Source organism: Cephus cinctus, unplaced genomic scaffold (genome assembly GCF_000341935.2).
Source record: "Cephus cinctus unplaced genomic scaffold, Ccin1 Ccin1_scaffold0013, whole genome shotgun sequence".
NCBI lineage: Eukaryota > Metazoa > Arthropoda > Insecta > Hymenoptera > Cephidae > Cephus > Cephus cinctus.
Genome location: NW_014332762.1, coordinates 1807172 through 1832447, shown reverse-complemented (window position 1 = coordinate 1832447; position 25276 = coordinate 1807172). Strand labels below are relative to the sequence as shown.

Here is a 25276-nt window from a genome sequence, read left to right as displayed (position 1 = left end):
TAACGAAAACCAGGTAGACGACGTAATTCCGGTCATTCGTTATGAATGATGATCCCCACATATAGATAATTAAAAAAAAATGATATTACATCTGTCGACTAATTCAAATGAGAGGACTACCTTGTCGAACATGATCTATGTATTAATATCCACAATATCTTACATAAAATATATTACAATATTGTTATTAATAAATAACGAACTTAACGATAGCAATTAATAAGTCTTAAACATTAATGATCATCGCAAGTCGTTATTATGAAATTCTTAAGTACATATGCATCTTGATTCGCGTGTGAAATTCAAGTGGCACGATAAAATCCCCAAGTGAATCAGCGTATTCCCATGTAAAGATCAACTATAAAGTCATCTAGTCAATCTAAATGTTAATTGACTTATGATTATTAATCGGTTTAGTTCAGTTAATTGTCGGCTCTCGTTCGACTGGGATATTTCAATTGTCATTAAGTCATCAATTGGACTGAATATCCGTCTTTGAGACGGGCTATATTTAAACCTTAAAGCGGATCGAAGCCAATCGATGTTGATCGACGCCGCCTAGTCGGAAATGCACACGAGCTTTAGTGAGAACAAAAAAAAAAGAGAAAAATAAGATAAAAATGTGATGTCTATGTCACTTAAAAAGATTCCCTAGGCAAAAAGTTGTACTCCTTTTCTCCTCGTGGTACATTAAGTGTAGCTCCGTTACAGCAAAATGATGTCACCGTGACGAAAATTAAAAAAGGTAAAGAAAATGAAAGAAAGAAGAGAAAAAAGAATAAGCGTGAGGACTCTGTCGAAGTACGTGGACGTGTGAAACTTATTAGCAGTAGAAATTTACGACTAGAACATGGCCGAATTCGAGTACTTATCATAATGTTTAGTTAAAATCAATAAGAGTTCTACCGCGTTTTACGAACAAATAATACTAGCAATATTAAGTCAACGAATGAAGTCGTTGCGTCTCCATGAACGCTTCATGTAAAGGATGAACGCACGTAGGGAACATTGGATGTATAGTATCCAATGATGTGAGACAATTAAGAATAATCTCTTGCATCCTTCAAGATCACTTTATCACTTTCTCTTTCTTAATTTTATATTTGCACACTTACACACGCACTCTCACTCTTTCTCTCATTGATGGAATCGCATAAACAGTAGTGTCTCCATATCCTTGGGAATGTCAGGATGAGTCGCTGGGTGCAACGAAGCATATTAACCTTAAATAACTCCTAGAGTGCCAGTTTACTGATAGTAGATAAAATTGGTTGCTCGCTCGTTCGCGTATCGAATTGGAAGAGCCAAGACGGATTCAGAGATTGGTCTGAACACAGGTTTGAAAGGTAGCAGGATTTGGCTTTCTGATGCTATTAGATTTGTTAGAAGTATCGTTCCGCTTTAAAAAGTACATACCAGTTATTTGTTTCGATTGCTTTGACCTTTCAAACTAGCGCTCAGACCGACGTTACTCAGCCAGGCATCTTCCGATTTATCATCGCCCCGAGATCCTGTATTATTTGCTTCTGTTCGGGATTGTACAGTAACGTTCTGGCACTGAGAAAGGAAAGATCGGGTAATTGTTTGAGCACCCTCATGGTCTCTGCCCTGACGGTCATCGGTCTGCCGTATCTGTCCAGCACCAAGTGTTCCGGGCTCTGTAGATGTTCCCTCTTGTTCAAGGAGGATTTTCGCTGTTGCTGTAGCTCGTGCTTCGCTACATCCGACTTGGCTGTCTCCGTCCTCGTCGTTTCTCCTCTGCTGCTAATATTGCTTATCAAAAACGGCTTATTGTTTACATGCCCAACACTTTTTAATGACTTCTGTCCGCTGCTCTTTGATTTCATTCCAGTTTCGGATTCGGATTTCTTTTTCCACTCTCCTGTGCTTGGTCCTGGCAAGGGCTCTATGATCTTGGACTGTTGAGAATGCTTCTGTGATATTGCTGAACTGTTAAACAGTTCCGTTGACCGATAACTCTTTACCGAATGAGGATGACCATGTTCATGCGTGCTGTTAGAGTCCGAAGGATCTGTCAAAGTTTAAAAATACAATTGATCAAGGATGTCACGATTGCAATATATACTTGTAAATATATAGTTCCACGACCATTTGCAAAATTGCTGTACAATCGATGCGTGGACATTGAAATTTGGTGCGTGTGCTACATGGGAATTTCTGGCTTGCAGACTTACAGTAATATATGGAGCTCCTTGTACAAGCAGCATGGTGGTGGTAAGATTCGGAATGTGCTGAGCAATGAGGTGTCAGGAGAGGATCGAAGGGATACAATAAATCCAATGGCAGAAGAACAGATAATCCACCACCTTTGTTTAACCGTATGGAAAAAAAATAGAATAGGAACAATGGGGCGGGGTACAAGGGTGGGAAGTGGAGGGGATGAAAGAAATGTATCACGTAAGCAAAAGATAAGCGGTGAATTTTGGAAAGGACAGGGACAAAATCAATAACAGATAAATATACATTAGCACGTGTCAATTCTACCTAATGAATCACATTAGAACCAATTAATGCAAATTACTTACTGGAATCCAAAGGATTTACAAGGCCCGAACTATTCCAATCAAATTGAGCGGCAGGCACTTCCTGAAAGAAATATACGCGGGTTAATTCATACAATAAAACCTTATCAATTATTCTGTTCAATTAATGACTAATTAAATCAACATACTTCTGAGCTTAACGAACTTTGTGTCTTGCTAGAGTTTGATGTTGATGCTTGTTGCGCTTCCGTTGATGCCTTCACGGGTTCTAAAGGCGTGAAGCCCAGGTTCGCGGCAAACCTTGGAATGTTTGGATTCCATCTTGGTCCGAATAGCTACAAGAAATAATAATACAACCAATAACCTTATGAACTTTGTTAAATCATCTTAGAGTTCTCAGGCATATTTTATTGACTTACAATATTGCGTGAGTCTATACCCAGGGCCCCCAGTAGGACATTGTTACTAGTGCTATTAGTCCATTGGTAGGAAAGGGCGTTAGTTTCCTCGACGCTCTTCAGTCCTTGCCAGACGTCATCGGACTTCGCTATTAAAGGTTGTAGATTAACCTCCCGAGTATCAGGGACCACGGGGAACATGTTTGTTATTATGTCTTCTATTTTGTTGGCAGCCTGAAAGTATTTTCGTTTTCGTATACAGTACAGGACACTTAGATTTTCATGTGTATCATAATGAAAAGACATATATTTAAAGATTTGAAAATGCAAAGAATCTAGGAAGCGGTAAGTTACAAACTGGAAGATCTACAGTAATTATAATAATAAATTTACTAAACTCACGTTCTTATTTTCTATCCGACTTATAGATTCTCTGAAACTAATCTGAGGTTTCTCTACTACGGCGGCAACGCTGGCGATGGCGGCGGAAGATTCGAAATCACCAAAATCTCCAAAATCTCCAAAATCATCATCATTGTCATCGTTATTCTTGTACTCAGTTAAGAGGATCTTGGGCTCCTCTATATTTGGCTTCCATTCTGTCGCTGGACCTGCAGGTGTGTCGGAGAAGTCTGCGAAGTCACCAAAGTCATCATCCTCTTGTACTGTTGTCGTCTTCAGATTGTCAAGATAATCCTCATTCACGTTTACTGGCTGCATTTGAGAATTTCGAAAATCTTCAGAGGCTGTAACTTCTGCTATTTCCATTGGCATATCCCTCAGAACCGTGGAAGCAGTTTCCAAGTTGCTGACTTCATCGGTAATCGAGAAATTACTCATTGCTACGTCGTGACAAGCAAAATCAGTGAAATCGTCTATAATATTCTTAGGCGATTCATCATCGAGCGGAGGCAGCGCAGTTTGGAAGTCATTAAGAATGGCTTCGACAATGAATTCCTCAGGAAGCTTTGCCGACTTGGCTTCCTGAAATTTCGCTTCACAGGAATCATTTTCTGGAATTATGTGTTTATTCTGGTTTGCTTTTTCAGGAAACTCGTGATTTTCTGCAAATTCTGAAAAACCATCCGTGACCGCCGCAATAACGACGTTCTGGACTCCGGCGTTCGTATCATTGTCATCGCTCGTATTTAAATTGATCTCTAAATGCAGATCAGGTTGGGCTATTGCGAATTCTGCAAATCCATCATCTACGTCTTGATGTACCTTAATGGGATTGGCAGTATTTAAGTTTTCGAAATTTATGTCTTTTGATTGTGCATATGGAGTACCGTCCTCAGCTCCTGTAGCCGTGGGTTTCTTAATCTCATCGTGGTCATCGAGGTCATCGAAATCATTCGCAAGTATACCAGTGATCGACTCACTAATGGCACAAGTGCCAACGGTATTTACAGATTTACACTGAAACTTTGATTTATCTTGTACTGTCTCGTCAGAGTTCTGAATTAACTTACTATCATCGTCTAAAACGTCTTTCGATAATTTATCTTGACTATCGTCCAATTCACTAACATCTCTATCTATTCCTTTAGAATCGATGCTAAATTCTATTTGCGATCTTGCACAATTATTTACATTGATGGCATCCTCATCTTCATCGTCGGCGATAACGAAATCTGCAAAGTCTGCCTCGAACTTCTCTACATTGATTTCATCATTATTACTGGAATCGATCTCCTTTGAGACTGGCAGAAATTCATTGGAATCCACTACGGTGTTAAAACCATCAAATGTGTATTCTTCCTGCGTGAATGAAAACTTTTTCTGCTCCTCTACGTCCTTGGTATTCTTTTTCAAAGTCAAGGATGAGTCCTCGTTACGATCTAAATCTTTAGAGTCGTATGTAGAATTGCAGGGAGGAGTGTCACATTTTATGGTGTCCTTGAAATTTTGATAATCATAGAAGTCATCATCAAGGTTTTCTTGAGTCTCGGGAATGCTGCTAGGATCATCCAAGACCAGACTGAGTGGTTCCGGATCCTCATTGACTTCCAAGTTGTGCAAGGAGTCCTCTTGCTCGCTACCAGTCTTGGTGCTATCTGCTAAGCTACTATTGTTACTACTAACTACATCAGTATTAACGAAACCTGATTTATCTAAATCATCCTGAATGGAAATATGATTGGAACTATTGCTATTGCTTTTGACATTCGTTAGACCATCGTTCTCCAACACTTCTAGCTCGCTATTCTTAACGGAATCGGCCTCTTTCTGATTGTTGTTATTTACACTACCACTATCTGTCCTATTATTTAACTTTATGCAGCTCACTCTGTCTTCTGTCTTCTCAACAATCAGTATATCTTCTTCAAAGGAACTTTTTATGATTAATTCGGATTTTGTTGGTGTCTCTGTAGCTGATGAATGTTCTGTCACTCCATTCACTTTAGGCGACACTGTATGCAATGGCGTTGGAGTTTGTATAGGAGTCAGTAATTTCTGTGGTGAGTCCGAAGCTATTGATAAGCCTGAAAAGGTAATTCTAATTTATTTATCAATAACGATAGTACAGCAGTGTAACCTTGCATTACATTGTACTTGCAGCTAATAAAAAAATTTACAATATCTTAGTTGGATATGGTCAATTATCTTGTGCACGGTACAAAGCTACAAGAATATACTATAGACAAATTACACTAGAGCTTTCTATTATGCTAAAAACAGAATGTAAGCTGTGTACCATCAATTCCACCAGTCGTAAAGTCTCCAAACTCATCTTCATCCGATTCCCCAAAACTATCCAAGGGTGGCGGTGTGGAACTAACCAATGGTGGGAAGGCCATAGTTACCCAAGATTCTAAACAGAATTAATAAAAAGCCTAAGGTTCGTAATTATGTCCAAGGTTGAATTACAAATACATCCTCCAGCTATGCATATATTCGTAAATACAATATGCTTCATATCTTACACATTAAAACAAAAAATTACACCAAAAATATTCTATCACTATAAAATCAAAGAAGCTGATTGAGCATTATTCTAAAATTTTAACAAACAACAGTGTCATTGAGCTACTAAAAAAATACCTACCACATCAAATTCACTTTGCAGAAAGATTCATGTCAAGTCTTTACGACTAACGACTGTTAACATACTGCTACTACTTGTTCTTAAACTATTCATGAAAGGGAGGGAGAAGCTTGTCCATTGAATTCCTAAGCACAAGTTCTATACGTCAAACGACTGTAGGTTAACTTTCGTTTGAGTGTCCACTAATAAAAAGACAGGTTTTTACCAACGTCATAATTCAGGGGCGATCGACGCAACATTAACCAAACAAACGAGTCATCGTGTACAAAAGATTACGTAAAAAGAGCCAGTGTAAAATTCCCTGACAGCTGTACATCGACGTATATACCGTACAAGTCCTACCTGTTCCGAGGTCTTACTTGAATGCTCTTTAGCAAATTTATTTCGAACCCGCCATTCTCTCGAGTCCCACGGCGTACAGGCTGTTATCAACGGAAAATAAATCACCTATTCAACGCGTATTATCGATAGCCACCAGGGCGATAATTACATGTCGAAATATCTGATGGAAGTCATGAGACATTTGGAATATCACCTGTTCCCTGCAGCATTCACTGCGCAACTGTCATTGCGCACCTGTCATTAACATCCTACGTGTCCCTTTAAACTCGAGAGTTAAATCAACAATTGATAACAATACCTCTTAAAATACGTTTAAACTTTGTACAAAGATCTAAACGATTTTACACCCACCGCTTTAAAGTGTTGCTTCAGAGAGAATCTGAAAAATAATTTTTGCAGTCACTATTCCGATATCCAGCAATAAGTTAAAACATCAAGATTTATATCGCAGTCGCAAAGAAAAGATTTGTTAATCTTAAGTCATGTTACTCGAAGGCCTAGTGTGCTATATCAATAAGTCGTAGAGTACATCAACAGCTTTGTTGATTGTGACACTGATAACACATAGAATATACATTGTTATCGTCATAAACAGGTCTGCTCAAATAAATGATTGCCCAGCTTTTATGAAAAGAATAGCCAGACGAGCAGTGATATTTAAACATTTATTATATAGCCATAAATCTATTTCAAACAGTTATAATACTGAAGCGGACAAAACTACTTCGAAGTTGCCCGCAACGATTCATCGCACAAGGAAGCTTAAATCAAGAAAGTTCTTCCTTGGCAGCATGTTGGGTACGTCTGTGCTTCCTCATGTCGCCTTTCTGCCTAAAGCATCTTCCGCAAACGTCACAAGCGTGGGGTTTCTCGCCAGTGTGTATCTTAATGTGATTGTTCAGAGCTTCAGTCCTGGTGAATGCTTTTTCGCAATAGTGACACTTGTATCGTCTATCTCCCCGATGAATCAGTCGGTGCTGATAAAAGACCGAACCTGTGAGAAATGCTTTGTTACAGACATCGCATTTAAAGGGTCTTTCTCTGGTGTGCTTCTTTCTAGTGTGATCAGCGAGGTCGGGCTTAATCGTGAATCTCTGATCGCAGTACTGACAGGCGTACGGTTTCACGCCCATGTGAAACCTCTTGTGAGTCCACATATGACTAGACTGAGTGTAACTTTTTCCACAAATATTACAAACGTAAGGACGCAGACCGCTGTGTCTTCTTTTATGGGCGTTCAGGGAGTTCGCAGTGGGTAACAAACTGCCGCATATGTCGCAAGGAAACTTTGAGCACTGATCTCTACCGTGCTCCTGAATCTCCTCGCTCTTTTCAAACGTGCTACCGCAAAGTTCGCAGATAAAGATCATATTGCCGGAATCGGATTTTCTCGGCACGTAATGATGTCTCTTCTGTTTGTGCTTGTACAGTAGGGACAACTCCTTCATGTCCTTGCTACAGAGGTCGCAGAGAAATACCGTGACCACCTTGAACGTTCTGGGATGTTCCTTCCAGTGTAGCACCGCCTCGGCGAAGGATTTGTAAATTGTATTACAAAGATTACAACTGTAGGGTCTCTCGACAACGTGCTGGTTCTGATGCGTCTTCAAATTGTCAGGATCGACAAAGTGGCTATTGCAGAACTCGCAGTGGTACATCTTCGACGTGGATAATTCTTCTATCAAGGTGATTTTGTCCTCGTGAATCCTGTAGTGACTGTCTGCGTCGTCACAGCTGTTAAAGGTCTCACCACACTGAACGCACTTCCATGCGGTTTGAGTGTTCTCGATAACAATCCCGTGACCGGCAACGTGCTTATTGAGTCTTGATTTTTGGGTGAAACTCTTGGAGCACTGAGAACACTTGTATGGCTTTTCAGGCAGATGAGTTACTATATGTCGCTTCAAGGTGTAGCCGTCGGAGAAACCCTTGTTGCAGACCTCGCAAACGTGAGGCCTCGTTTTCCCATCGACGCACACGTGGATCCTCAGTTGTTCCTGATTTTCAAAAAGTTTTCCACACTGCAGACAGGATATAGTCATGGCCTCGCAGTGATACCTTTTGTAATGGTAAAACAACTTTAACTCTTTACCGAAGGTAATTTTGCAGACTTCGCAGTACAGGGCTTTGGCGCCCTCGTGAAACTGCATGTGAAAATTCAATCGCTCTTCGAAAGTAAAGGTGGCATTACACATGACGCACTTATACGGCTTAGACGTATTCTGAACGTTTGGCTTACACTTGTGATTGTCCAAAGTCTCTTTGGTGTGGTAGAGATTCATACAGGCACCGCACTTCAGGTACTGCTGACTGCTTCCAAGGCATTGCAGCATTATCGCATTGCTCCCGACTTCCTTATCCATTTTCAATTCGTTAAACATCTTCTCCTCGTCACTACTGTCCAGTACAATGTCGCTATCGTATAATTCTTCGAATGTTGGATCGTTTGTGTTCAACTGGGTCGTCGTCATGTGACCTTCGAGACACAAAGGACACGACTTATCATGACAATTTTGATCCTTGCTTATCACTTCCGATACTTCAAAACATCTCTTTTCGCGAAGCATCGTCGTTAAGGTTTCTTCGGCTTTTATGCATTCGTTGTCGAATTCGTTGCACCAGTTAATCTTCTCCACACAAGTGACGCAAAGTTGCTTCGGTAAAGGGTCAGTCATCCTCACCTATTAATGGATTACAATATACTACAATAATATTATTTATTGATGCTCAATAGTTTAGACTTTATTGATACCTTAATACTCAAGCAGGTGTTTATCTTTTGAGCAAGCTTCAATGATTCTCCGATTTCCGAATAAATGTATACTGGGTTTACAGTTTGACCGGCGCATAACCGGCACAATGTGATTGGACTTCCTAGTGCATCTCCGCCAGGACCAATATTCGTTTCGGGATCTAAAATTTCATTGCAGGACAGAGGATCGTCCTGCGACCATATTATGGATCCATCGAGATCATCTATGTCGTCTTCCAAGTTTTCGTCTCTGTCACTTATCGTGCTTATGGACTCCGCCTTCAGCATTTTGGCTATTGGTAGAATTATTAGTATTATTGCGATATTTAATTGAACAGTGAAAGAACTATTAATTCATTATTCGAGATAAACTTTAAGAAAATATATTATATTATTTAAAAACATTATTTCGTATTGTGTCGTGACATTGTTTTTTTTCCATTATTCAATCATCTCAATGAGTCTTTGATCGTTCACTAACCGTATTTGTTGAGTGTGTCAATTAAACGTTGGAGCAGATTACCTTATCCTTGGAAAGAAGTCAAATCTTCAAAAATACTTTCATGGCAAACTCAATAATCTTAAGACAGAATTTCTGCTGCTCCCAAGATCCAGCTTCTTCTTGAATGTTGGATCCTCTAAACAAGTTGGCTAGGCAACAGGGAACAATTGTGTTGTGTTTGTTTTATTTCGTTTTCCTCCGAGGAAAGAACACGAAGATAAGAATAATCGACGAGCTTCAGGCCTTTTAAGGATCAAAACAAATTTCAAAATGATTTTTGGAAATCTTAATTTTATTTATAAAAGCAATAGAAAAATACATTATACTATGATTAACGATAGGATAATTGCAACGCGACTGATAAGTTTTATTTCGATATTCATAGAGACTGTTGGCTCCGTACAAGTTTTGAAAAATGCATATTCTCATTTTTACTGACACATTATTATTATCTTTCTTCCTTATTCAAAACTGCATTGTGATGCATTACTGAACTACAATGTATTGCAAAGTTTTCGCAACTCGCATTTCTCGCAACCGTTTGCAATGACGTAATGCGGTTAGAAGGTTCAGTTTCATCTTATCCAGTTTTGATTTTGTCTGCCTCTCATAATCCTCGCTTGTGAAAAAATACATTTTACCTTTAATAGAACCAAATAAAAATTAGTTGTTGATGGTATTATATGCAAAGCACTTTTACATTTAGCGTGCTATACCTTGTTCAATGGTCTCCTGTTTTCTGTAGTGTAAATAAAGATCTAGTACACCCTTCTTTCGTGCCCCATTTTTTCCCAAAGAAAGCAGGGTGTACTTGGCTTTTAATATTTGATTGATAGTCATTACTAAATTATTCACAGCTTCCAAAGACTGTCTTCCAATAATGTATCTTGGTATTTTATTAAATTCCTGCTGGGTAAGTAGCTTGATGCTACGATAAACTTCAGGCTCATCAAATAGTATCTTTTTACAGTTCAGTACTCTATTTTCATTATTTTCATCATATCGGTCTTCTGTGACATTTACAGAATTGCTAAATTTGTTTATCATATTTGGTACATTGCTATCTTCATTAGACAGCTGCAACGAATTAGCATTTGACTGTTCAATATTTTGAAATGCTGGAATGAGTTGTTCCGGAACATTTTCTGCCATATGTGTAAGTCTTTGAATAAGTGTTTCTATCATTGATGAAAGTTCCTGCATTATATATTGTTGTTATAGATAACGAGGTTCCATATTAAAAAGGCAAGTTGGTCAAACGTCAAAGACAGTAAATAGAAATACTCACACGGCAATGTACATTTTGCTGTTTCATCTTCTCTAAATCCTTCTGCATTGTATCTAAACTTTTTTTCATTCCAAAGACCTCATGCTGTATTTCAATTAATTGGTGCATAATGTCCTTTTTATCTTTAGAATAATGAGTAATGATTTTTAAATCCTATCGAAAATAAATCAAATTTGATAGATTGTCCTACATACCTTTTAAAAATAATGTTGCCATTGTAAGCTGCTCAAGCTTAATGGACTGCTCTGTCAAAATATCGTCCAAAGACACGACTGACATCATTTCTGAAAAGAAAAAGAATTCTTATCTTTAGTATATGCACAGTTTTAGACTAAACTCATATATTTGATTTAATACTACGAAATTTCAAAGGTTAGTAAAATAAAATAGCACACCCTTAATTTCAGACATTTTTCGCAGATTTCTTTATGAATATTTTATATCACTGAATTATTTGTGCTCGAAGCTGCTTGTCACAAGAATCACAGAATACGTTATTTTTTTTATTATACCTATGTTGTCCTTTCCTGAGTGTGTGAATGATACTACAAATTTACTTGTGCTTCAGTACTTTTCCGAAGCTGTTAATTTTTATATTTATACATTTTTATAATATAAGGTCTGCATTTATGTATTAATATCGAATAAAATTATGAGATATTTTAATAATCTTTAATTTATTTTTCAAAGCTATAAGGTTCCTGTAGCAGACGCCACAAATCAAAGAGGTTAAGAATTTAATTTTAAACTCAATTCTTTGTAGCAATAACGACTTGAGCCATGCAATTTTACAGAAAATTAAGGGGAAAAGGATATTAGTACCTAAAACATCTTATTCTCGTACCTTCGAAAAAAGAATTGTATAACATTCGAATTCTACCATGTAATATTTGAATTTGAAATTGAAATTTCAAATGGTACATGCAACTGCTACACAGAGGGCGTGGTTAATTTAAATAATATAAAATAAATTAACTCAATAAATTAAGAACATGTAATATTTAAATAAATAAATGGAAAAATCTATACCACATGTAATTATAACATTAATGATGCATTAATGCGAATAAAAAATATCTCGCAAAACTTGATATTATTTTTATATGTGCTATATATTTTGTGATACGCGATAAAGGGGATTGGCTGTACATTTACTATTGTCATTAAATTTATACGTCTATATCGCCATCAACTAAACTATTCACAGCGAAGACTATTTTGTTCCCTTTTCTTAAGATAAATACAGAAAAGAATTGTGCGTGGAAAATTATGATTTGGTGTTTGATAAAGAGAATGAGTGCATAAGCAAAATTGCTTGGATTGGCTCTTTCTTGTACCTTCCGGATGTTTCCGGGTGACATTCAGTTCCGGAGGTGACGTACACGTCAAACGAGCCAATGTTCCGAATGGCTGCCAACTCATCGCAATGTTGAGGAACGTGTGTTGATTTTTATTCCGTAATCTTGAAAGAACTGTCAGGTGTGCTTGTCAAAACGCGTAAGATACTCACGATACAATGAAAACGACGAAGAGCACAAGTGTCGGGGCCTTTTTGGCTGTGCTTCTGGCCGCCCGTGTCAATGGTATCATGTTTTATTTGGAGCCCAACTCTCAGAAGTGCCTGAAGGAAGAAGTGCAAGCAAATGTCTTGGTCACAGGAGATTATGAAGTCTCCGAAGCACCAGGTCAAAAAGTCGACACTGTGGTAATTATGCATTTATTTTAAGTTTCCCTGTAATTCACTAGGTTATGTATACTAACCTGCAATATGGCTGTTGTGCTATTTTCGATGATTTTTTTAAATCAATGTTTATTGATAAAAATACATTTAGGAGAGTAATAAATTTAAAGAAGTTTTTCCATTGCATCGGTATAATTTCTGTATGAATATTGATTATAATATAATTTTTGTCTTTTTTTTTTAGGTCAAAGACTCCAAGAAGCATATTCTGTTTCAAAGGGAGGATGTGTTGCATGGAGTGAAAGAGAAAAAATTCTCTTTTGTTACTGATACGCTCGATAAGATTGAAATTTGCTTCATCTCACATGTTCCAAGCCGTATGTTTTTATAAATGGTGTTTTTATTTTTGCTATTTATATTGGCAGTGTCCTAACTTATTTTATTATATTAATGGATTTTAGATCAGCGTGGTATAAAGCAGGAGGTTTCTCTAATTATTAAGAAAGGTATTGAAGCCAAGAATTATGAGGGTGTAAGTATAATTATAAATTATATTTAGTTTAGTGTAAAGTACAAATATTCTTATAGAACATTCTTTCTTTTCTCTTTTATATGTGGCTTATTTGGGCATACAGCTGGTAAAGAAATATTTAGCCTTTTCAGTGTCGTACTTTTGGCATGAACCTTTGACTTCTTTCAATACCTATTTTTATTTTATGTCAATAGCATAGCATTCATTTTGTCCCTTCCTCCACTTTTCAATTAACTTTGTACATTGTTTTATTTGCAAAATATGTTCACTATAATAAATTAAACTATCAGTGTGCCATAATTCTATTAATTACCCATTTATGTAATGCACATCTTTTGTTTTCCATAAACAGAGCAGGATTAACAAATTGTAATATGCATATTTTAGATTGGCGAAGCTGCCAAATTAAAACCAATTGAAGTGGAATTGAAACGTCTCGAGGATATATCTGAGACAATTGTACAAGACTTTGCAAGAATGCGCAAGAATGAAGAAGAAATGAGAGATACAAATGGTAAAATTTGTTGTTACTACTTTGCTTCAATATAAAAAGACATGTAATTTACGTTTAATGTTATGCATTTTAGAGATGACAAACAGCCGCGTTCTTTACTTCAGTATATTCTCAATGTGCTGCCTCTTAGGCTTGGCTACTTGGCAGGTGCTTTACTTAAGACGTTTCTTCAAGGCAAAGAAACTCATAGAATAGAAGAACGCGGAATACTTCTACCTTCCTGTATTCGGACATTCATCAATGTCTCAGATACACCTTGTGATGTCATTAGGAGACCCTTTCACTGCTCGATGTCGAAAGGATGAACAATTAACGAAATAAAATGAAGTAACAAAGACTTACAGGAATCTTTGAAAAACAAGATATGATTATCATATATTTATTGTAAGAATATTGTACAAAGGAACTCTCGACCATCTTTCTCACTATGCCACCCAATATTTTGTATTGTACACAATCCGAAAGGCTTATTAAACACAATTAAGGAAATAATTTTGTAAATCAATTAAATTATTTATTTTAGTAAACAAACGTTATTTAGTTACTAAACAAAATTTGGTGTAAGGTATGCTTCTTTTTTACATGAAACTACACGTATGAACTTAGTTGTATAAGGAAACTATTATTTTGGTATACAACTTTATTTTCAACAATCTGTTGGATTTCTATTGTCAATAAAATGTTTGTTCAGTTCGAAGGTTTTACACCGTCTTCATTGTACTTTATACTCAGAGATGAGTAGGGAGATTGCCAATGAGCCTGTTTTTGGTGAAGGCAATTTTTCTCTGGTTTCGGCGCGCCACCTTAGCGGAGGGCCCTCGAAGCAGTTCCACGTTTTTGATTGGTCGTGTATATATAGTAATACTACGCGTGATAATCTGGAGCTGTGTTTTGGCGCGTCGACGCGCCACCTGAACGAGACTCTCGAACTAGTTCCACGTTTTTGATTGGTCCAATGAATTCGTGTGTTCCTCGAGATCTATGATTTTAAACCGGGTGAACACTCAAATAGGGAGACTTGAATCCACCCTTTCTTACTGCATATTACATAAACCGTAGTAATAAGGTAGTAAATTTTGCCGATGTTAATTCCCTTAATATCCATATGAAGCTTTGTAAATAATAGAGTGACCAAATAAAACTTAAACAAAAACTCTCGAACGTGGGTAACTACACAAATACAAGTTTGCTAAATAATATACCACAATGACACGATAGCACACGTGCTTGATGCTGGATTAACGTCCGAGAGTCTCGAGTTCGAAACTCACGTCTCAACCCTTTTATTTTTTTTCTTAATTATCAACTATGCTTATTGGTTCACCTAGTTAACTTAAGATTCATTAAATATATGATTATATTAATCTACAAATATTGTATTATATTACATCGTATACATCCAATAAATTGGTACATGAATCAGCGAACGTTTCTTCTTCCCGAGAGCCTACCTGTGACAAACACTTATGGTAGGCTGTTTCCTTTTTTAATAGCATACGAATTCATTCGACCAATCAAAAACGTGGAACTAGTTCGAGAGTCTCGTTCAGGTGGCGCGTCGACACGCCAAAACACAGCTCCAGATTATCACGCGTAGTATTACTATATATACACGACCAATCAAAAACGTGGAACTGCTTCGAGGGCCCTCCGCTAAGGTGGCGCGCCGAAACCAGAGAAAAATTGCCTTCACCAAAAACAGGCTCATTGGCAATCTCCCTACTCATCTCTGTTATACTTATTAAATTTTTTTGTCAAAACATTTTAATGTTGGCCACGTGCTTAGTACGCCGCCATCTATGCGGTCGATACGAGCAATTTTGTTAGTGCCCCAATATATTAGAGTATTTCTACAGAAAATTAAATCAGTGCAAAATATTGTCTTAACATTTCCAAAATTTCTTGACTTGCTTTTTGATAACATGTCAGGAACAGTAAACAATATTTTAACTAATAGAAACCGAGACTGCATAGCTTGTAGACTTATAAGCGGTGCTGGCTTGATTGGTGCTGGAATTTACGTTTCTCATCATAGAAAAAAGTTTAATAAAACTATTGGCAAATCAATCATGTTTTCCATCGCATGCGGTAAATAAAGATTTATAATTTTTCACTATCCACCCTCTGGAATCTGACTATTCAATATTTATAAAATTGCTTTAACCTAGAAACAGACATTATTGAATTTTTAATACATAATTTTGACTTTGTAGGGTTGATGGCTCTTGGCTCTGCAAGAATATTGAATTTACCTCCATTTCAAGATCAATTTGGATAAATAAAAATTTTCATATGTAAAAACTGTTAGACTATACTATTTTATATAAGCGCATAATTTTACCTATGGTGTTTTCACTGAATTTTTATAACAGATATTTTCAAGAAATGTGCAATACCCACAAGTAAAATGATTTTATATTTAATAAAAAAATAATAATTTAACTATTTTCCATAAAACTGTAACACCCCACTATAATAATTATGTTTGTATAAATATTTTAAAAATATTTTGGAAATTGAGTTTTCCTCGTGATCCCGTGCGAGGGTGTTACGATCAAGTCACTCAAACAGCAGCGTCATGATTATTCACTTTCCTGTCGGTAATTTCGTGATGCAACAAATTTAGAATGTTCTACAATTTAACTGTCGTCTATATAAAAAGGATGTTCGTTTGAAATTTCTTATCACTTTGTGCCGAGTAAGCTCCGGTACAAGTTACTTTACGTAAAAGATATTTACGTCAGTTAAAGTGTCCGAGTGTTTTTATTCAAATTTTAGTCTGTGCGGGAGAGTGTTCGTGATACGTCCGTTCAGAAGTTTCTAAATATTTATCGGATTATTACTTAACTAGTAGCATTTCCTCGTATTCAAGATATTCTGTCGTTCCTGGTGAGTGTTACTTTCTTGACTTATTCCTGTATAATAAATAGAACAGTATTTTCGGAGTAATTTTGGACCATATCTTAAATTTTGCTTTCGTTTTTCCAGTGTATTAGCACAGAATAGTACGTTTCTAAATTCTGGGCGGATCTAATAATTTCTAAATATGTTTTAGATATTTTATATCGTACATTTAACAAGATTGCATCATCCTTTTGAATTTTAGAGCATGAATATTGATATAGATATTGTTCGGCATGATTACATAGCTTATGCAAAACGTAATTGAGAATATAAGTTTCATTCTTTCTTTGCAGACATAATATTGGTCTTTGGTGTACGATGGAATTTCCAAACTTGGGAGAGCACTGCTCTGAACAAACTTGCAATAGACTTGATTTTCTCCCACTGAAATGTGATGCTTGTGAATCAATTTTTTGTACTGATCACATATCTTACATTACCCACTCTTGTCCAAGTGCTTATAAGAAGGATGTACAAGTTCCAGTATGTCCATTGTGTAATATGCCAATTCCATCGAAACGTGGAGATCCACCAGATTTGGCTGTTGGGCAACATATGGATAATGATTGTCAAGCAGACTTTGGAAAGAGTCGTCGGAAAGTCTTTACCAATAAGTGTTCAACAAAGGGCTGTAAAATCAAGGAAATTGTACAAGTAAAATGCAGTGATTGTGGAAACAATTTTTGTTTGAAACATAGACATCCAACAGATCACGCATGCATCGGGAGAGAAGAGGCCACCAGATTGAGGAGACTCGAAGCTTTGAATCGACAAACAAGTAGTAAAACAGCAGTGCAGGGTAGTACAAATGATTCTCAAAACATCCGAAATATACAGGGAACGTTGAGTGAGGATGAGGCCCTAGCCAGAGCACTTCAAGCATCCTTACAGGATGAGCAGCCACCCAGAAGACAGGGATTGCAAGTGGTGCCTTCAAGCAGCAAAGATAGATGTAGACTGTCCTAATTTTTCAATGTACAATGATGAAGCACTTTTGCCAGTGACATTCCATTGCTAAAGCACACACAACCCATGAAGGTCGTTGACGACAGCACCGATGCTTACATTCTTTTTAGAATTGTCTTTTTAGCACAAATATTTCGTGTTTTGAAATTGCTTCATTAAGTGTTCACTGGGCAGACTCAATGGAGAGTGCCTTAGTAGACAAATTGAGGTTTACAAGCCGTTTTGAATGTTCATTTTTATTCTGAAAAATATACTCACTACTTATGAGTCACTGATTCTACGTGCGTTTAGAGCATGAAGAATTAACGAACGAAAGGATTGGATGACGCTGTTCCTCCATAAAATCATTTCATCTGAACAATCTCTCGGTGGTCATAATTGTAAGTCGGAGTATAACATTTTTAACATACATTATACATATATATATTTACATCGATACATTTACTACGCAGTCAGCTTCATACAAGCGTCAACTATATTATATATTTTGTCATAATATTACAAATACATGTAAGAATTTGCTATTATGGAATCTGCTTATAACGTCAATTACTAAAAATTTTTAAGCGTTTGCTCAGCAAAGTCCAGTTGCCAGAGTAGAACATCTAGCCAGATGACTATAAAATTATTAATCTCCATTATTTAATGAAAAATTAACACTTACTCGTTAAATTTCGAATGATGACACTAAATAAATAATGTCGGACGGAAATGTTTGAAGTATCTAAATGTTTAAGAAATTCAATGCTACACAGTTGTATTCTTGTGTGAGCACTCAAAGTGTCCCTATTATGGTTTGCAAAACGTTAATGGCATATACTTTATAGGAAAAAGAAAAAAACCATCCGAATTTAGTTGAATGAGTCCTTGTCCGATCATTGATGAAGTGAACTATGGTAAAGAAACCTTGAGCATTGCAGCTTAGAGGGACATAATTGTACAAATGCACATTTTAAACAAAAAGAATCAACAAATTCTGTGATAATAAACGATATATCTGATTAATTTCCTAAACTTAAACAATCAATGAACAGTTCTAGATATGATTCATCATTACAGTTACATTTATTCAAAGCATATATATATATCTAAAAGTATCATCTATATTTCTTGTCCCCATGAGAGTTTCTCACAGTATCAAAATATTAATGTTTGATTATGGTCAGCAAGTAAATTATTATCCATTTAAGGAATTTCAATTACTAAGACACTTTTGGTATCTCAAGTGTCCTGTAATATAAATTTAGAAAGATTTGTCGTGTGCTGAAGTTGCCTGCCATACATTCCTAGAAACATTTTCCATTGTAAACACAGTGTTAACTTATAATTTGCTCACATTGTTATCCATTTAATAAATATTTATTATCAACACGTGATGTTCATTTTTTAGTCCTTAACTAATATATCATTAAGAGTAATTGTGATTACAAGTTATTAGTATAACTTATGTTAGTGCATATCTCGTATCGTATAGTTATCGTTAGTTCGAACATTATCAAGAATCAATAGGTTTTCTTAAAAAATTTTCACTGTAGCCCTTAAGATCATCTGGAATCAGTGTTTAATCTCTACAGATCCATATATTGGTAGTAAAAAATATTTGAAAATTTAGAGAATAAAATTCAGTTGCTTATATTTTATTCTCTTTGACCTAATTTGATTAGCTTTAGTGTCAAAAGTTTCTCGTGTATAAATTGCGTTCCTCGACTTGCGACCGACAGTTTAAGTCTAACCAATCTTTTAGAAGCAATCATTTACTATAAGTACAACATACACTACATTGTTCTTTTAATAATAGTGATGTGCTTTGACATAGATTTCGGCAAGATAAACTTTTAAGAGTAATTAGTATACGGATAGTAAGTAGATCAAAGGCTGAAAGACTTCAATTGAAAATGAAGGAGACATCTCCATTCAATTTTGGAGCCAACTCTAGAATGATTATACATCAGATGTGTCTTATGTAAAATGTGAGATAATGTTTACCAAGCGATTGGTCCAATAAATGAAACGCTATTGTTGAGTTCTTTTTAAGATATTTTCAATTATGGTAGCAGCATGAGTCGCACGGAATTAAGTACTATTTAAATTTTTTAAGAAAATTTGTACAAATAACTACTTTACAAGTAACTAGTTACCTTTGATTGCAGTGTAAATTATCATGGATTTTGGAGAATTACTTATATGCCAACTTTACCCAACTTCGTGTCCGTCTTAGGATTAGCAGTTATGTTTTGTACACTAACTATGGCTTCATTAATTTTCGTTTGTAGGTCCCTAATATCGTGTATGTATAGTAATCGAAGAATTTTTGCTGCTGTGTTCAATACTTTATCTCCCATATCAAAACCAAGGTCAGCCTCCAAAATTGGAAATGCTTTACCTTTTACTATAACCGAATTTGGATTTTCCAATGCACTAGGATTCAATCTCTTGCATACAATCTTGCTGCAGGCCTCCAATGTTATTAAGTGATTAGGATGTTGAGGAACCTGAAGAATTTTTGCAATGACATTGACACCATTCTTAAAGTCATTGCTTTCAACTGAAATAAACAGAAATTTATATAGTGATTTTCCTCAATCGGAATAAGAAAGATGATTAAGCAATACATACAATCTAAGTTGTCTAAGGGATTAGAAGATTTTACGCATGGTACTGCCGCTTCTTGTTTATTCTTTGCCTTATTGCCTGTAGCTTGTTGGTAATTCTTGTCTATAAATAAACAGAGTTAAAGCTATTTGTTCAATTATGCAGATATCTTTATATAAAAATACTGACGGTCATCTTCAAACTCCAATCTGATAGCAAATCCAAGTAACCATTCCAACTGATCTAGGGGACAAGTTGTAATTGGACATGCAACATCACTACAGTACTTAGCAAAAGTTTGTGGCCAATTCTCTGAATTAATATCACGCAGTTCCTTTCTATCTTCTATTCTATAATGTCGAATCTTCTGATCCTCCAACCATGTGACCAATTTTCGAAAGTGTTGAACATCTAAAACCCAATGTCATTATTACTTTACTATTATCATACAAATTATGAATGATCATCTTATTACTTAATGACATTAAAATACGTAGAAATCACTCGAAAAGCAGATGCCGGCTTACCATTTCCGTTTACCTTATCCCAATCTATATAGTCAAGAGCTTTTAACTTTCTCTCGAACATCTTTTCAAGAATGTTCGAGATAATAAAAAAGAACTTTCGGGTGAATTTTCTAAATGACTTTTCGAGTACTTTAATGAAGTGTCACTCTTTCAATATCCTGTGACAGCAGTGCTACAACAATCTTATCACATATGAATCCGTATGGTATTATGGGCATTGCCGAATATGGAGAGTTTGAGGAATTGATGTGAATCGGCCGTCGTAAAACGTCCTTGGTCGACTGCACAGACCACTTATTGGTTGGCTGGCTGGAAGAATCAACAAGCTGATCACAACCGTTCAATTTCAAAACGACAGCGCCACGTTCGGCCGTTTCAAAAGTAAGCCGATGTTTCCTCTAACGTGATTGTTTCCGTACAAAACAAGCCAAATTTCTGAAAAAAAACATGGTTCGTAAGAGGAAAAATAGTGAGGAAAATACCGCTTCTCCAAGGCAAACCCGTCAAAGTAAGTAAAAGGTTTTCAATCTCATATATTTTTCTATTTTTTTTGTTAAAAATTTGTGCATTCTGAGGCTGCGGTTTTGGGCGGGCTGTACAGAAAATATGGCGTATTCATTGGCGGTTTGCACTAATAAATGTATTATTTGAAATATATGTTAAAGTAATTCTTGGCATCGTGTTACGATTATTTAACTGAATATGTTATTTTATCATTGTAGTAGTATTACAGTCGGTGAAAGGATCTTTTGCATACTAAAATATTAATGTCTAGTGTTTGTTATTAGTACTTACCATCCCCCATTTCTCTTTTATTAGTAATATCTACTTTAAAAATTAAATTGTTTCTGTCAATGGGAAAAAAGACTTTACAGATATCTTAATGTTAATAATTATTCTAGTTACCAAGAAGATTGAGAATCGCAATGAACCATCTGCTGATGAAGAATCTGAGAGAACTCTAAAAAATGTAGCACAAGAAAGAGGGATAAAGAGAACAAGTAATTTATTTGCTCTTTTCATAATATTTTTTTAGTCATTGACAATATGTTTATAAATATAAACATAACTTATAATGTTTCAACAGGACGACATCACACTAAAAATTTGCAGAACACAACAAATCTTGATACTAGTTTTGCATCCGAATTGGATGCTTCAAAACAAGATGAGACAAACAAAGCAATTCACAAGAGGGCTACTACCAGATTTATGAAAAAGACAACCTTAAATACTAATGAAGAAAAATTGAACTCATCGCAGGAAATTGTAGTAGAAAATTCTCCAATTCGTACAAGAAAACGTGCAAAGAAGGGTACAGATGAATTAAGTGACAAAAGTGATACATCTATTGTCAAAAAGAAGGTGGCAAAAAAAAGGTCACCAATTAAAGTATCAAAAGCAAAAAGAACTCCTTTGAGGAGAATTCGAAATTCAAAATCCAAAATAACATATGAAAGTAGCTTTGCAAAGAATGACAGTGAAAATCCCCAAGAAGGGTTGAAAGATAAAAAAAGTTCTCAATCAAGTACCTTGAATAGTTCCTCAGCAAATGACGAAAGTGATTCCATGATCAAGGAGCTAACTACAGATGAATTCTTAAACGTGTTGCAAAAGTGGCCAACCGGGAAGAATAGAAATGAGACCCCACAACCGCTATCACCACGAATATTACGCAAACGCAGAGAGAGATTACCGAACGGAATAGTAACACCACAGAATAGTCCAATTGTAGTAAATCTGACGCCCCACAGATCGACAAAGACGCCAAAGAGGTCTCCATTGAATTTGAGGTCACCTAAGAGTCATTCCCAGACGCCTTTGAGATTATCCAAAAGTCCTAGGAAGTTGCCGATTACGTTACATTCTCCAGCTGCGTCTGACATTTCGACAGTTTCCGAGCAAAACTCCCCGAAAGTAAAGACAAACCAAACTAAGGATACGATGAACCTCATGACTGGAGTTGTCAAGAAGATTGTTTCGCCGTCGCTAGCAAGAGCGTCAAGAGGAAGCTCCACATCGCCGAAACTGAAAACCAGTCCAAAGTATTCAAAGTCTCCAAAGATCGTGTTAAAATCGCCAAAGATATCGCCTGGGAACAACAAAAGAAGCTTCATGATACGCGGGTCTTCGAAGACACCTCAGACGTCCGTTCACTCTTCGTTGTCAAAATCAACAGCCTCACCAGAAATTGTTGTGAGGTTAACACGACTGGAGATTCCTACTTCAGGAACATCTCCGCGAACATCCCGGGAAAGAGTTAGCGTATCAGCATCAAAAGTTCGAAAGTCTCCCATTAAGCTAGCCGCATCAAGATCACCGATCAAATCGCCATCGAGAACGCCGAAGATCGTTTCGAAGAAGATGAAGGTGCGTACACCCGTGCCAAAAGGTAGAAAATCTACAGCAAAAAGTCCTTCGCTCTCAACGCCACCCGGGACTCCTCTAAAGACACCGGTGACGATGAAATTGTCGCTTCACGGTGGAGACAGCCCGCGAAGGGCCAAATCTTTGAACAAGAAACGATCACCGATTACTGACTCCGGGACACCACTGAGACCCATATCTACCCCGGAGAATATAAGTTTAAAACGCTCAGCATCCAAGCCGGGCTTAGATGCGAGCAGTCTGACGATTCCGCAAGAACGACATATAGACATCGAGAAGCCACTGTTGTCCTCGACACCACGTGACAGGATCGCCCGAATTATGCATCTATCACCGAAATTAAAAACATCTTCTAGAATAGATGACAGAACGTCTCCCTCAAACTCTTCTTTCCTGTCCACGATTACTCTACGTGAAAACATGGACGACTTCCTTACAAATTGTTCCTTAATCGAGAACGAGGAAAAACCTTTAACCAATGAAACTGAATTGATAAATGGAGGCCACACGTTCAGTCCGGATTCATCTAGAAAGGACGGTACCTTTGAAATTACTAACGATGATTCCGCATTGAAAACTCACAAGGACCTGGATAATGATACCTACGAAGTAACTGAACCAAAGACCCCCAATTTTCAAAAAGAGAGGAGGAAACGTTCAATGGTGGATGACGAGTCGGACAAAAACAGCCGTCAGGTTAAGCGGACTTGCCGAGTTCGTTTCGCACGAACTACTGAGAATGATTCTGTCGCAGATGGTCTTGATTCAGCGGAATGTGGATCTAAGTCATCCGTTGCGCCGTCCCTTAAAACAGTACAGTCGAGATTGCCCACTTCGATAAAACAGTACAGTGCTATTCAAAGTAGAAAAATTTATACACCTCTTAAGGAAGCCAGTGAAAATTTACGAAGATCCACTTCCATGACAAATGTCGAAGCAAAAGTTGCTGTGATAAAACCACAGTTGAAAAGGAGGTCCGTCTCAGCGTCTGACATCAACACGAGAACACCGGGAACGAGTCAGAAGGCACAAAATGCATCAGTCAGCAGACTCAGTAGACCAAAAATTTCAACTCATTCCCCCAAGAAGAGAGGTAAAATAATATTTTATAGTAAGTTGTAACTTCATCGTCCATGTGCCCGCTTTCCTTTTATAGATTTAAAAACGCCTGTTGCACGAAAAGCACCAAATTTTGCTGAAATTCATCAGAAGAAGTTCGCGAAGATGGAGTCTCTCGTGGATGCGAAAAAACGAGTTCAGGAGCGACACATCGTTCTGAGCAACAACCTCGTTGGGAATACCTCGAAATGTACGTAGGGGAACTAATATTTATTTTGACTATCGACAGGCGCTCGTTAACGTTCTTAAACACTTTTATTTTTCAAATTTTTTCGCAGTGGCAATCAATATACCGTCCTTGTCGAACGTTGGAAATGGTGTTTGCAACAGATTCGGATTTAAGTTGCGGAAGCCCGAAGCCACGGAGGTTGTTTCTAAAAAGCGGCAAGTCGCAAGACCAAGGTGGGATCAAAGTATACCTTGTAATAATTATTCTCAAATAAATAGAGCCCGTTCGCAAAATCGAGCTTTTCTAAAACTTGTTTAGGGAGAAAAAAAAGGAGGAGAATCGAACGCTTTTAAAAGGGGTTCGCACAAATCGGCGCTTTGAGTTGCAGATGAAGTCGCGCAATTTGCATCAATGAAGAACAAGAATCGTGATCGAAAATCAATTTTTTTCAATAGATAGATTTATGTTTTAGAGTTTAAGATTTATGATCACTAACAATTATGCTATCAGAGCATTCGTGCTTGTTTAAAAGTGAAAAAATGGATAACGGTATTTTTATTTATATTAACTTTTTCTTTAAATCGTTTTCTTTATCTTTCTTTACTCATCTTCTTTTTTCTTCCTTCCTTCCTTCCTATATTAGAGCAACATGGCCAATTGGGATGAAATGAAGTACAAAAATTACGCTGAGTCTTGAGAAGACGAGCCGCTGCTGCTATGTAAACATGAAAGAAAAACGTTATTTGTAACTGGTGCCTCAATCTGGATATTTGCATCCTGATCTTTTTCTTTTTATGTCGATCTTTTATTTTCTTTTTATAATTTGCTGAATTTGTAGAACGTGTAAGTAACTAATATTTTGATTAAATAAAAAGTGAGAAAAACATGCCTGGTGGATATAACATTATCTTAATGTCCCTTAGATGTTCTCATTTTTCCGTTGTCCTTTAACAATAATTTATTTTTTACTTTTTTCATGATCTCAACAAGGATTGTCGATTAAAGATTAAGAATCAAAATCTTTTACTGTTGCAGAACATTATTGTGCT

The 25276-nt window shown here is 36.6% G+C and overlaps 8 protein-coding genes across 21 annotated transcripts; 4 read left to right on the top strand and 4 right to left on the bottom strand.

The window, feature by feature from the left end:
* Positions 1-124: 124 nt before the first annotated feature.
* LOC107263039 (aftiphilin) lies at positions 125-6669 on the bottom strand. Of its 8 annotated transcripts, none has more exons than XM_025081020.1 (8): positions 6645-6669; positions 5601-5717; positions 3305-5388; positions 2924-3136; positions 2693-2839; positions 2547-2607; positions 2196-2327; positions 125-2032 (listed from the first exon to the last, which is right to left on the bottom strand). In XM_025081020.1, exons 2-8 carry the CDS (start codon positions 5701-5703, stop codon positions 1473-1475), a joined length of 3300 nt encoding a protein of 1099 aa, XP_024936788.1. In that variant the 5' UTR covers positions 5704-5717; positions 6645-6669; the 3' UTR covers positions 125-1472. The 8 variants fall into 8 exon arrangements, with proteins under 8 accessions (XP_024936788.1, XP_024936767.1, XP_015585329.1 ...); XM_025080999.1 differs by lacking the exon at positions 6645-6669 and adding an exon at positions 6157-6611; XM_015729843.2 differs by lacking the exon at positions 6645-6669 and adding an exon at positions 5952-6610.
* Positions 6670-6944: 275 nt separating this feature from the next.
* Positions 6945-9793, bottom strand: LOC107263093 (zinc finger protein 2-like). 2 transcript variants are annotated; one of them, XM_015729937.2, is made up of 3 exons: positions 9527-9793; positions 9046-9338; positions 6945-8974 (listed from the first exon to the last, which is right to left on the bottom strand). In XM_015729937.2, the coding sequence occupies exons 2-3, from the start codon at positions 9331-9333 to the stop codon at positions 7061-7063; spliced, it is 2202 nt and encodes a 733-aa protein (XP_015585423.1). In that variant the 5' UTR covers positions 9334-9338; positions 9527-9793; the 3' UTR covers positions 6945-7060. The 2 variants fall into 2 exon arrangements, with proteins under 2 accessions (XP_015585423.1, XP_015585433.1); XM_015729947.2 differs by having other exon boundaries at positions 9569-9793.
* Positions 9794-9821: 28 nt separating this feature from the next.
* On the bottom strand, positions 9822-11779 carry LOC107263178 (spindle and kinetochore-associated protein 1). Of its 4 annotated transcripts, none has more exons than XM_015730107.2 (5): positions 11680-11779; positions 11030-11119; positions 10836-10957; positions 10264-10744; positions 9822-10188 (listed from the first exon to the last, which is right to left on the bottom strand). In XM_015730107.2, the coding sequence occupies exons 1-5, from the start codon at positions 11756-11758 to the stop codon at positions 10034-10036; spliced, it is 927 nt and encodes a 308-aa protein (XP_015585593.1). In that variant the 5' UTR covers positions 11759-11779; the 3' UTR covers positions 9822-10033. The 4 variants fall into 4 exon arrangements, with proteins under 4 accessions (XP_015585593.1, XP_024937274.1, XP_015585600.1 ...); XM_025081506.1 differs by lacking the exon at positions 11680-11779 and adding an exon at positions 11658-11676; XM_015730114.2 differs by lacking the exon at positions 11680-11779 and adding an exon at positions 11231-11563.
* Positions 11780-12199: 420 nt separating this feature from the next.
* LOC107263197 (transmembrane emp24 domain-containing protein bai) lies at positions 12200-14063 on the top strand. 2 transcript variants are annotated; one of them, XM_015730134.2, is made up of 6 exons: positions 12200-12540; positions 12761-12893; positions 12978-13048; positions 13152-13154; positions 13436-13562; positions 13636-14063. In XM_015730134.2, the coding sequence occupies exons 1-6, from the start codon at positions 12352-12354 to the stop codon at positions 13755-13757; spliced, it is 645 nt and encodes a 214-aa protein (XP_015585620.1). In that variant the 5' UTR covers positions 12200-12351; the 3' UTR covers positions 13758-14063. The 2 variants fall into 2 exon arrangements, with proteins under 2 accessions (XP_015585620.1, XP_015585625.1); XM_015730139.2 differs by lacking the exon at positions 13152-13154 and having other exon boundaries at positions 12204-12540.
* Positions 14064-15266: 1203 nt separating this feature from the next.
* On the top strand, positions 15267-15863 carry LOC107264959. The gene is made up of 2 exons (XM_015733813.2): positions 15267-15650; positions 15776-15863. The coding sequence occupies exons 1-2, from the start codon at positions 15362-15364 to the stop codon at positions 15838-15840; spliced, it is 354 nt and encodes a 117-aa protein (XP_015589299.1). The 5' UTR covers positions 15267-15361; the 3' UTR covers positions 15841-15863.
* Positions 15864-16480: 617 nt separating this feature from the next.
* LOC107264947 (AN1-type zinc finger protein 2A) lies at positions 16481-18803 on the top strand. The gene is made up of 2 exons (XM_015733802.2): positions 16481-16567; positions 16760-18803. The coding sequence occupies exon 2, from the start codon at positions 16785-16787 to the stop codon at positions 17430-17432; it is 648 nt and encodes a 215-aa protein (XP_015589288.1). The 5' UTR covers positions 16481-16567; positions 16760-16784; the 3' UTR covers positions 17433-18803.
* On the bottom strand, positions 18583-20791 carry LOC107264940 (RNA transcription, translation and transport factor protein). Of its 2 annotated transcripts, XM_015733782.2 has the most exons (5): positions 20552-20791; positions 20214-20435; positions 20049-20147; positions 19571-19977; positions 18583-18718 (listed from the first exon to the last, which is right to left on the bottom strand). In XM_015733782.2, the coding sequence occupies exons 1-4, from the start codon at positions 20610-20612 to the stop codon at positions 19613-19615; spliced, it is 747 nt and encodes a 248-aa protein (XP_015589268.1). In that variant the 5' UTR covers positions 20613-20791; the 3' UTR covers positions 18583-18718; positions 19571-19612. The 2 variants fall into 2 exon arrangements, with proteins under 2 accessions (XP_015589268.1, XP_015589258.1); XM_015733772.2 differs by lacking the exon at positions 18583-18718 and having other exon boundaries at positions 18776-19977.
* Positions 20792-20850: 59 nt separating this feature from the next.
* On the top strand, positions 20851-25113 carry LOC107264934 (neurofilament heavy polypeptide). Its single transcript, XM_015733758.2, has 6 exons — positions 20851-21059; positions 21454-21552; positions 21639-24032; positions 24096-24248; positions 24337-24460; positions 24546-25113. The coding sequence occupies exons 1-6, from the start codon at positions 20999-21001 to the stop codon at positions 24640-24642; spliced, it is 2928 nt and encodes a 975-aa protein (XP_015589244.1). The 5' UTR covers positions 20851-20998; the 3' UTR covers positions 24643-25113.
* Positions 25114-25276: the final 163 nt, after the last annotated feature.

Excerpts from the sequence above, each read along its gene's own strand:
- LOC107263178 (XM_015730107.2), bottom strand. The coding sequence starts at position 11,758 with ATGTACCATTTGAAATTTCAATTTCAAATTCAAATATTACATGGTAGA. Across the intron at positions 10,958-11,029 it reads GGCAACATTATTTTTAAAAG|ATAAAAAGGACATTATGCAC; the intron begins GTATGTAGGACA and ends ATTATTCTAAAG. Across the intron at positions 10,745-10,835 it reads AGCAAAATGTACATTGCCGT|GAACTTTCATCAATGATAGA; the intron begins GTGAGTATTTCT and ends TATATAATGCAG.
- LOC107263039 (XM_025080999.1), bottom strand. The coding sequence starts at position 6,190 with ATGTTGCGTCGATCGCCCCTGAATTATGACGTTG. Across the intron at positions 3,137-3,304 it reads GTCGGATAGAAAATAAGAAC|GCTGCCAACAAAATAGAAGA; the intron begins GTGAGTTTAGTA and ends AAATACTTTCAG. Across the intron at positions 2,328-2,546 it reads TGTAAATCCTTTGGATTCCA|GTGGTGGATTATCTGTTCTT; the intron begins GTAAGTAATTTG and ends GGTTAAACAAAG.
- LOC107264947 (XM_015733802.2), top strand. The coding sequence starts at position 16,785 with ATGGAATTTCCAAACTTGGGAGAGCACTGCTCTGAACAAACTTGCAAT.
- LOC107263197 (XM_015730134.2), top strand. The coding sequence starts at position 12,352 with ATGAAAACGACGAAGAGCACAAGTGTCGGGGCCTTTTTGGCTGTGCTT. Across the intron at positions 12,541-12,760 it reads GTCAAAAAGTCGACACTGTG|GTCAAAGACTCCAAGAAGCA; the intron begins GTAATTATGCAT and ends TTTTTTTTTTAG. Across the intron at positions 12,894-12,977 it reads CATCTCACATGTTCCAAGCC|ATCAGCGTGGTATAAAGCAG; the intron begins GTATGTTTTTAT and ends AATGGATTTTAG.
- LOC107264959 (XM_015733813.2), top strand. The coding sequence starts at position 15,362 with ATGCGGTCGATACGAGCAATTTTGTTAGTGCCCCAATATATTAGAGTA. Across the intron at positions 15,651-15,775 it reads CATGTTTTCCATCGCATGCG|GGTTGATGGCTCTTGGCTCT; the intron begins GTAAATAAAGAT and ends TTGACTTTGTAG.
- LOC107264940 (XM_015733782.2), bottom strand. The coding sequence starts at position 20,612 with ATGTTCGAGAGAAAGTTAAAAGCTCTTGACTATATAGATTGGGATAAG. Across the intron at positions 20,436-20,551 it reads GGATAAGGTAAACGGAAATG|ATGTTCAACACTTTCGAAAA; the intron begins GTAAGCCGGCAT and ends ATTGGGTTTTAG. Across the intron at positions 20,148-20,213 it reads ATTGGAGTTTGAAGATGACC|ACAAGAATTACCAACAAGCT; the intron begins GTCAGTATTTTT and ends GTTTATTTATAG.
- LOC107263093 (XM_015729937.2), bottom strand. The coding sequence starts at position 9,333 with ATGCTGAAGGCGGAGTCCATAAGCACGATAAGTGACAGAGACGAAAAC. Across the intron at positions 8,975-9,045 it reads ACACCTGCTTGAGTATTAAG|GTGAGGATGACTGACCCTTT; the intron begins GTATCAATAAAG and ends ATCCATTAATAG.
- LOC107264934 (XM_015733758.2), top strand. The coding sequence starts at position 20,999 with ATGGTTCGTAAGAGGAAAAATAGTGAGGAAAATACCGCTTCTCCAAGG. Across the intron at positions 21,553-21,638 it reads AAGAGGGATAAAGAGAACAA|GACGACATCACACTAAAAAT; the intron begins GTAATTTATTTG and ends ATGTTTCAACAG. Across the intron at positions 24,033-24,095 it reads TCATTCCCCCAAGAAGAGAG|ATTTAAAAACGCCTGTTGCA; the intron begins GTAAAATAATAT and ends TTCCTTTTATAG.